At 42.2% G+C, this 10,000-nt stretch overlaps 1 protein-coding gene across 2 annotated transcripts in view; it reads right to left on the bottom strand.

The window, feature by feature from the left end:
• Positions 1-8,623, bottom strand: part of LOC143289756 (integrator complex subunit 5-like) — a 40,803-nt gene extending 32,180 nt beyond the window's left edge. For both annotated transcript variants that reach the window (XM_076598853.1, XM_076598854.1), the window contains exons 1-7: positions 8,543-8,623; positions 6,838-7,027; positions 5,792-5,895; positions 4,115-4,269; positions 3,021-3,113; positions 527-734; positions 1-23 (exon numbers count right to left, since the gene is read on the bottom strand). The exon at positions 1-23 is cut by the window's left edge. In XM_076598853.1, coding sequence (XP_076454968.1) covers positions 1-23; positions 527-734; positions 3,021-3,113; positions 4,115-4,269; positions 5,792-5,895; positions 6,838-7,027; positions 8,543-8,614 — 845 coding nt within the window. In that variant the 5' untranslated portion in view covers positions 8,615-8,623. The remainder of the gene's footprint in view (positions 24-526; positions 735-3,020; positions 3,114-4,114; positions 4,270-5,791; positions 5,896-6,837; positions 7,028-8,542) is intronic.
• Between the last annotated feature and the right edge of the window lie 1,377 nt (positions 8,624-10,000).

The following is a 10,000-nucleotide window of genomic DNA, read 5'->3' as shown; positions in this document are numbered from 1 at the left end:
TCCCCAGAAGACTGCAGCCCCTCCTGCAAGGACGACACCCGTCGTCGTCATTATCATCATCATCACAGTGAAGGTGGTGATGATGGTGACTACAATCATGGTGATGATGACAATCATCACAACCATGACAATGACGATGGTAACAATGATGGTTACAATGAGGGTGAATACAATGATGATTACAATGATTACAATGATGATGATTACAAAGATGGTGAACACAATGATGATTACAATCATGATGATTACAACGATGGTGAACACAATGATGATTACAATAACGGTGATGATGACAATGACAATGATCGTTACAACGATGGTGATGACACTGATGATGATTACAATGATGCAGGTGGTGATGATCATCATCATTACAATGATGGTGATGATGAAAAAAAAACCCAAAAAACCCCCCCCAAAAAACCAAACCATGAATACTTAATCTATCACCATCAGACAACACATCCAAATCATTCACTCAGTTTCTCCCATCATCATCGTCTTCTACCCTCCCGCCGCCCCTCACCTCGAACAGCGCCATGAGGGCTTTGCGGATGTCCTGCTGATGCTTGGAGGCCAGGTGGCCCAGAATCCCCACCACCGACGCCATCTTGGGCACCTTCTTGCGCGCCCCCGGGTCGCGCTCCGTCGTGGGGTCACCGCGACCCGCGCTGCAGAAGTCCTTCAGGCCGCAGTTGAGGACCCGGGTGATGATGGTGGTGGGGTAGCAGGACCTGAAAGCGGGAGAGCTGGTCTGTGGTGAGAAGAACTTCACAGGCTGACGACGGGGTTGTCTAATTACTGTATTAGTTTTTTTGTTTTTTTTTGTTTTTTGTTTTTGTTTTTGTTTTTTTAAAACGCTTGTATCTCCTACCCTAGAACCACTGCTGGCGACTGTCAAACGACGGAAGATGGCATGGTTTGGTCACGTCATACGACATAACACCCTCTCCGAAACCACCCCGCAAGGGGCTGTAGAGGGAGGGCGCAGACGGGGGCGCGGCAGAGAAAGAGCTGGTCCGACAACGTCAAGGAATGGACCAAAATGACGATGCCAGATCTCCTCACGACAGCTGCCAACAGAACGGTGTGGCGAGCTATGACATCTTCCTCGTGTCCCCCCCCCAAACGACCCCAGCGGTCGAGGGAATGAGTGAGTGAGTGAGTGAGTGAGTGATCTCCGACCCTTCTCATGTTTGTGCTGCTTGCAGTACAGCTTGTTGCATTGTCATGATGTCGGTCATGTATTGCATTGGGTTGCATTGTATTGCACTACATTGCATTACCAGTCATGTATTGTATTAAAATGTATCGTATCGTATCGTATCATAGTGGAGTGATGGCCTAGAGGTAACGCGTCCGCCTAGGAAGCGAGAGAGAATCTGAGCGAGCTGGTTCGAACCACGGCTCAGCCGCCGATATTTTCTCCCCCGCCACTAGACCTTTAGTGGTGGTCTGGACGCTTGTCATTCGGATGAGACGATAAACTGAGGTCCCGTGTGCAGCATGCACTTAGCGCACGTAAAAGAACCCACGGCAACAAAAAGGTGGTTCCTGGCCAAAATTCTGTAGAAAAATCCACTTCGATAGGAAAAACAAATAAAACTGCACGCAGGAAAAATACAAAAAAATGGGTGACGCTGTAGTATAGCAACGCGCTCTCCCTGGGGAGAGCAGTCCGAATTTCACAAGAGAAATCTGTTGTGATAAAAAGAAATACAAATACAAAATACAAATATTGTATCATATTGCATTGAACTGGGTTGTGTTGCATTGTACTGCATTTTATTGTAATTGCCTTGTATTGCATTGCACTGCATTGCATTGTATTGCATTACCTTTTTATCACAATAGATTTCTCTGTATGAACTCGAGTTGCTGTCACTGCGGAAAGCACTTCACCACTGTGCACCACTATTCCTTTTTTTTTCTGTCTAATATATATGTTTGTGTGTGTGTGTGTGTGTGTGTGTGTGTGTGTGTGTGTGTGTGTGTGTGTGTGTGTGTGTCTTTTATTATCAGAGTGAATTTTTTCTACAGAATTCTGCAAGGGACAACAGTGGAGTCAATGTACCCTCTCCTGCTAAACAATAAAATACAAAAACCACCAAAAAAAAAAAAAAAAAAAAAAAAAAACCCATAAAGAGCTACTACAAGATTTATACAAGACTACTACCTCTTATGTTCAAAGGAGAAAGAACAGAAGGCTCCAACTGCACTAACCACAGCTACTTTCCATTTCTCTGCTTGAGCAGAGGACCATTTTGCATAGGCACAGGAATCCAGATCCCTGCCAGAGTCTGCACCAGTGCGCCATAGCAAGCGTGTGTAAGTAAAAGTTAAAATTCTATCTAAAATTACGTTTAAGTAACATACTTACTCTGACCCAACTAGTGCAGACTCCGGCAGGGGTCCGATATTCCTGTCCTGTGCAAACTGCTATCCGCCTATGCGGAGAAAACGAAAGCAGCTACGGCCGATAACTTCCCGGAAGTAGGTAACCTCCCCTTTGCCCCCCTGAATAGCGCCCTCTTTTTCCGGCAGCCATTATGACTCCTGTTCCTGTGCTCTTCATACGGCTAAGTTTTTTCATATTTTCTGTCTGTCTGTCGATTCTCTGGCGTTCTTGTTTTTTGTCAAATTATGTCTCCAACCAGGTCACATAATTATACAGCTCGAATGGGTGATCGCGCTAAAATTAAGGCGCGATCGCAATCGATTCGCTGACAGTCTGGGCCCATCTTAATTTTTCTTCTCTTCTTCGTTCGTGGGCTGCAACTCCCACGTTCACTCGCATGAACACAAGAGGGCTTTTTAGGTGTATGACCGTTTTTACCTTGCCATGTAGGCAGCCACACTCCTTTTTCAGGGGTAAATCTTCATTCTGTTGTCCTTAAACTTTTAGAGATTTGGCACTGGAGCAACAGTAAGAAATAACGACAGGAAAAGAAAAAACTCGACAAATTCTGAAGAAAACTAAAAACGCCACAAAACAAAACATACTGAAGTTGACTACGTACCCAATACGAGCTACCACCCAGTCAAAGTGGGGAGAGTACTGTACAGACGCTTCCAGCAGGGCATCCACACAGCTGTCTGGTGCCCCTCCCACCCTGCAACCAAAGCACAACACATTATAACACATCAAAACAACACATTCTCAACACACGATAACACATCAAAACAACACGTTCTCAACACACTATAACACATCAAAACAACACGTTCTCAACACACTATAACACATCAAAACAACACGTTCTCAACACACTATAACACATCAAAACAACATGTTCTCAACACACTATAACACATCAAAACAACACGTTCTCAACACACTATAACACATCAAAACAACACGTTCTCAACACACTATAACACATTAAAACAACACGTTCTCAACACATTATAACATCAAAACAACACGTTCTCAACACACTATAACACATCAAAACAACATGTTCTCAACACACTATAACACATCAAAACAACACGTTCTCAACACACTATAACACATCAAAACAACATGTTCTCAACACACTATAACACATCAAAACAACACGTTCTCAACACACGATAACACATCAAAACAACATGTTCTCAACACACAACGCATCAAAACAACACGTTCTCAACACACGATAACACATCAAAACAAAAATCAAACCAAGCTCTCTAGTCAATCGGATGAGACAATAAACTGAGGTGCCGTGTGCACAACGCACTTGGTGCGCTGAAAAAAGAACCCATGGCAACAAGGGTGTTGTCCTCAGGCAAAATTATAATTGAAGAAATCCACTCTGGGTGAAGGAATCGACTCTGACAGGTACACAAATATATACGCCATGCACTCCAAGTCTGACTAAGTGTGTTGGGTTATGCTGCTGGTCAGGTATCTTGTGTGTGTGTGTCGGGGGCGGGGGGCGTGGGGGGGGTTGTGTGTGTGTGTGTGGGATTTTTTGTGTTTTTTTTCTCTGAAAAATGTGTTTTTATTCACCCCTCTGAAATCAACTGCTCTTCCGCTGAACACAGCGGATCAGCCGACAAAGTTCCCCCCAGCACTGATATACAAAAGAGCGTGGGCGGAACGCGCGAGTCAAGGTTAACAACTCACATGGCGGCGAAGCACTCTGTGGCCAGGTCCATGAGCAGCTTGGTGGGGGGGCAGGTCATCCACAGCTGCAGCACGTCGTTGAGGGAGCTGGACATGGTCAGGGCGCGCCGCTTGGCGTACTTGCTGCTGATCTGACCCAGCAGGCTCAGCGACCACTGGGGGGGGACAACACAAGGGGGGGAATTGGATTTCAAAAATACTTCCGCCCCCCCACCTCTTTTCATCATACCGTTTTCGGCAATTAAAAAAAAAAAAAAAAAATTAAAAAAACCTGCAATTCTTCTTGTCATATCGTTTTCGATAATTAAAATAAAAAAACACCAACAACAACAAAAAACCTGTTTTATGCCTACATGCTTTACAGCTGAGTGTTTGTTTCCTGTGTTATTCAATCCTCCACCTTTTTGAAACTGGAACAAGACAGAAAAGTTCTTTTTTTCTTTCTTTTTGTCATACCGTTTTCGGCAATTTAACCCCCCCCCCACCCCCGTTTTATGCCTACAAGCTTTACAGTTGAGTGTTTGTTTCCTGTGTTATTCAATCCTCCACCTTTTTGAAACTAGAACCAGACAGAAAAGTTCTTTTTTTCCTTTCTTTTTGTCATACCGTTTTCGGCAATTTAAAAAACAAAACAAAAAAAACCCCTGTTTTATGCCTACAAGCTTTACAGTTGAGTGTTTGTTTCCCGTCTTATTTAATCCTCCACCTTTTTGAAACTGGAACAAGACAGAAAGTTCTTTTTTTTTTTTCATTCTTTTCATCATACCGTTTTCGGCAATTAAAAAAAAACAAAAAAACAACCACAACCCCCCCCCCCCCCCCCCTGTTTCATCCCTACAAGCTTTACAGCTGAGTGTTTGTTTCCTGTGTTATTCAATCCTCCACCTTTTTGAAACTGGAACAAGACAGAAAAGTTCTTTTTTTTCCCTTTCTTTTTGTCATACCGTTTTCGACAACATAAAAAACAACAACTGTGTAATGCCTACATGCTTTACAGTTCAGTGCTTGTTTCTTGTGTCATTCAATCCTCCACCTCCTTGAAACTGAAACAAGACAATTTTTTTTTTCTTTCTCTCTTTTCTTCCTACAGTTTTCAACAATTCAAAAAAACAACAACTGTTTTACACCTACATGCTTTTATGTAGTAAGAAGTAAGACCTATGGACACAGATCGTTTTCTTTTCAATCGCCAAAGACGTGGAACAAACTCCCTGATAACCTCCGTCATTCTGATTCCCTCGCATCTTTTAAATCTCGTCTCAAAACTCACCTCTTCCCTCAGCAGTAAGTTCAATTGTGGCAGGTCCACTTCCTTTGCGTTAGCTGTGCTTGACTATGTTAACTACATGCATGTATATGAATGTGTATTGTGTGCGCGTGCGTTTATGTAAGTTTGTGCCTGCCTATGTGTGCGTATATGTTATGGTAGCTGTTAGATACACATGTATTGTTAAAATGTATGTGTGTGTGTGTGTGTGTGTGTGTTTGTGTGTGTGTAGTCATATTTTGCTGTGTGTATGTAACATAGATGTAATGTTTTATGTTAACAAAGCGTTTTTGTAAAGCACCTACAGCAGATTTCTGGATAGTGTGCTATATAAGTATCCATTATTATTATTATTATTATTATTATGTCTAGTGTTTCTTTGGAATGTTAGGCTGCCATACTCTGCTTACAGAGGACACAATGGGGGCCCAGGCATCAGGTGTGGTGCTGATGAAATTGAGAAGAACTCTGCCGACATCCTGAAGTACTGCCACTTCAGACTTCTCCTCCACTTCTGCACACACATTTACCAGCACATATGGCTATATTAACATTTTTACCCCATCCACTCTTCGATGCTGAAGTCAGAAATAAAATCTACCCAAATGGGTATACCTGTGTCTGACGAACGTGTCCACCATCTCTGGTTCGACATTCTTATATTATAATTAAACATTTTCAACCGTCGGCAGTACAAAACATATATATTTAAGTTTGTCGACTACAGAAGAAGATTTTAAAATGAACTTGTCCACATTAGAAAGCTGTCTAAAAATGGAGTGCTGCTTTGGGGGTATTGAGTTGTGCACTTCGAAACTGTAAACGGAATGAAGTGTGGAGTCCTTCGGGCGAGGCTGAAAACGAAAGTGCACGATGACGCAAGGGTTTGTGATTGAAACAGGTATACCCATTTGGGTAGATTTTATTTCTGACTTCAACATCGAAGAGTGGATGGGTAAAAATGTTAATATTGCCACACATATATATGCATACACAAACGCACACAGTCACATGCACAACACACACAGAGCCAAACATGTTATACTGCTCCAACTGACATTAGTTGATGTACAGATCTGTACACAATTCAGTCTGGCTTAAACAGGTACTGACATTAAACAGGTACTGACATTTTTATGATTTAAACAAAGTTTGCCACAGCAAGTGAGGTTCACTTATTTTCTTAAATAACTTATGTATACATTCAGAGATTTCATTAAATCACTACGAATTTCGTGAAATCTCTGATGGCCACTGCAGTCAAAAATTTTCAGGGGTTTAAAGAAATTACTGGTTTCACAATCTTATTCAAATTATTGTAACATATATACATATGTACATACATAGTATATACACCTACAAACAACAAACATCCACAGCTTTCAAAGTTTAACAAAGTTCAGACTGATGAACATAGTTCCACAATATGTAAGTGGTCAACCTTCCTGTTTCTTACTCTGGTCAAGCTGCCTGATGTAAGTGCCAGCCGCATCATCAAAGACATTGCAGAAATGTTCCAGCACAGCATGCCGGGCTGCAGGCACTCGCTGCAGAAGGAACAAGGCAGACTGGGCCAGGCTGTCCACAGGCACCTTGCGCTGACATGTCGCTCCTTGTAAAAATACCTTCACTTCTTGCTGAATGTCCTGAAACACACACACACAGCTCCACCATTATGTGATATTGTACTTAACCCTTTCACCACCAAGCTCGCATTTATGCACAGGCGTGGTAGAGGACCCATGTCACTGAAAGGAGACCATTCATTGGTCTGTTATCCATGAACCTACTGCTCTTAATGTTCGGTGGTAGGATAGGCCGTATCTTCTATACATCACAGGGGGAATCCCCAGCTATTCTTAGCCACTATATTCTCTATGTTTATACCACAAGGGGATTTTGTATTCTAAATTGACTGGCGGTGAAAGGGTTAAATGTTATGTGTTTAAAGTAAATAGACAAGCCATTCTACAAAATTTAATATTTCATTTCCTGTTAAATGTGTGGTAGTGTCCTGAAACAATACAAAAACATATTTCAAATATGTGTATGTGTGAATGTGCGTGTGTGTGTGTTGGATCAGATGCGTTGGAGTGGCAAAGTTTGGCCATCGACGCAATAACGTGGAAAAGCGCGCATGCAACTGACAAGAAAGAAGAAACCACACACAATACAAAACAACAAAAAAAAACTCAAACTTTTTGCTGGTGGCAAAAGCAGCAACTGGCAGGGAACTTTTATTTGCCACGGTGGTCCCTGGATTGTGCCTTCGCGCTTCATCATGAATTAAATTAATATTTAATTATGTAGTAGTAGTAGTAGTAGTAGTAGTAGTAGTTGTTGTTGTTGTTGTAGTGTAGGGACTGGCATTTGACTGCCTAGGCCTCACAGCCTTTTTTATGTCCCCTTCAACATCGGTCTCCTTTCATTTATGGGATACATGTATGTTTTCTTTTACAAGTACTGTAAATCAAAGTCAATATATTTTTCGTTTAATTTGATGTTCATGTCAAAGAGATTTTTGAACACATTAGTACCTTGTGCAAGTTTAGTTTCGATAGAAGTGCATTCAATATTTGTGGAATTCTATTACCTAATGAATTTTTCCTTAGGTTAGCATTACAGTGTTTTTTTTACAAATTTTCTTCATTGAATTTCTTGTACTCTCATAATCTGACATTCTAAAAATATTATTCACACTGACTTCATTATAGCAATTTAGCATTGTGTATGTTTCTGTTAAATCCCCTCTTTGCCTTCTACCCTTTAATGAATGCAGATTTAAGTATATAAGCCTCTGCTGATAGCTCATAGATTTGCATTCTTTTACGAACTTAGTTGCTCTTCTTTGTACCCTTTCTGTAGCTATAGATTGTCTCTTAAGGTAAGGGTGCCACACAATACCATATTCCACTTGTGATCTAACCAATGCTTTATACAGTTTAAGAAATATATCTTTATCTAAACTGGTAAATGTTCTCTTAGTTATTTCTATCATCTGGTTGGTTTTATTTATTATATTCTGTATATGTACGTCCAAGGAGTTTATTAATTATCGAAAATTATATGACAGGATGAGGCTTAGTTTGGGACCAATAAAGCAGTTAATACTAGATGCACTGGGCAGTCGACAACTCGACAAGTATATATATATTTCACACCTGTGGAGAAGTAGAAGAAGCTGAAGCCGGGGCTGGGATTTGAGCGCCCACTCCTTCCCAAACGGACGCCATTTTGCGAGAGAAACCTGCCGCAGTACTGAGAGTGAGCGCCCCTGTAACAAAACGGTGACGGGACAATGTGTCTCTGTGCTTGATCTGCCCCCAGCGTTTTCCAGTTTGTCGCTCACGCTCACACACACACACACACACACGCACACGCACACGCACGTGACACACACACACACACGCACGCACGCACCGTGCGCGCACATACACACACTAACACACACTGACACTCACACACGGCACTGACACACACACACACACGGCACACTGGCACTGACTACACATACTGACACTGTCACACACACACACACACACACACACACACACACACACACACACACACACACACACACACACACACACACACACTTAAATAATAATATATTTAGAAAATGATTACAAGAAAAAAATGGGGGGAAAAAAACGTATTGCACATCATAGTAAAAATGTACAAATAAACTAAGCATCCGACAAATGTAATCACACACACGCGCGCGCGCGCACGCACCTCAACAAAGACACCGCGAAAACATTAATTACCTCAGTCAAACGAGTCAGTCATCATACAAAGGACTAATTATGTGACTGAAAATAATCACCGCCACACAACACATCATTTTAAGAAAGTCAGTGTTCACATACATTTCACTTGAAACATCAGTAAACATAGCAACAAAAGCAGATGCTTGATATATTATATTATGATTCGACGGGCGCAATAGCCGAGTGCCGGTTTAAAGCGCTGGACTTTTAATCTGAGGGTCCCAGGTTCGAATCACGGTAACAGTGCCTGGTGGGTGAAGGGTGGCCGGAGATTTTTCCGATCTCCCAGGTCAACATATGTGCAGACATGCTAGTGCCTGAACACCTTTCGTGTACTCGCAAGCAGAAGATCAAATACGCACGTTAAAGATCCTGTAATCCATGTCAGCGTTCGGTGGGTTATGGAAACAACAACATACCCAGCATGCACACCCCCGAAAGCGGAGTATGGCTGCCTACGTGGCGGGGGGTAAAAACGGTCATGCAAGTCAGTAAAAGCCCACTCAGTCGTGTACATACGAGTGAACGTGGGAGTTGCAGCCCACGAACGAAGAACTTGAAGAAGTAGAAGAAGATGATGTCATGATTCGTTCAGTAGTTTTTGATAAAGTGAAGCGCCGTGGGCAGAAGAGAATCAGAGAGTGGCTTTCTGATCCAGTGTTCACCAGTATTCGAGGTATCGTTTCGGCATAGTGTTGTGTCCTTGGGAAAAGCACTTTACACTGACCGATTTTCCTCACTCCATCTAGTTCGGTCGGGGGAGATTAATAAAAATGCCGAGCTCTTAACACGGTGAATTTCAGTTGACTGTCCCGGTGGCTTTAAAAAGCTATGGGACCTTTAGCCTTT

The sequence above is a fragment of the Babylonia areolata genome, chromosome 14 (genome assembly GCF_041734735.1).
Source record: "Babylonia areolata isolate BAREFJ2019XMU chromosome 14, ASM4173473v1, whole genome shotgun sequence".
NCBI lineage: Eukaryota > Metazoa > Mollusca > Gastropoda > Neogastropoda > Buccinidae > Babylonia > Babylonia areolata.
Note: the sequence above shows the minus strand (reverse complement) of the source record. Positions and strands in the feature narration are given on the sequence as shown.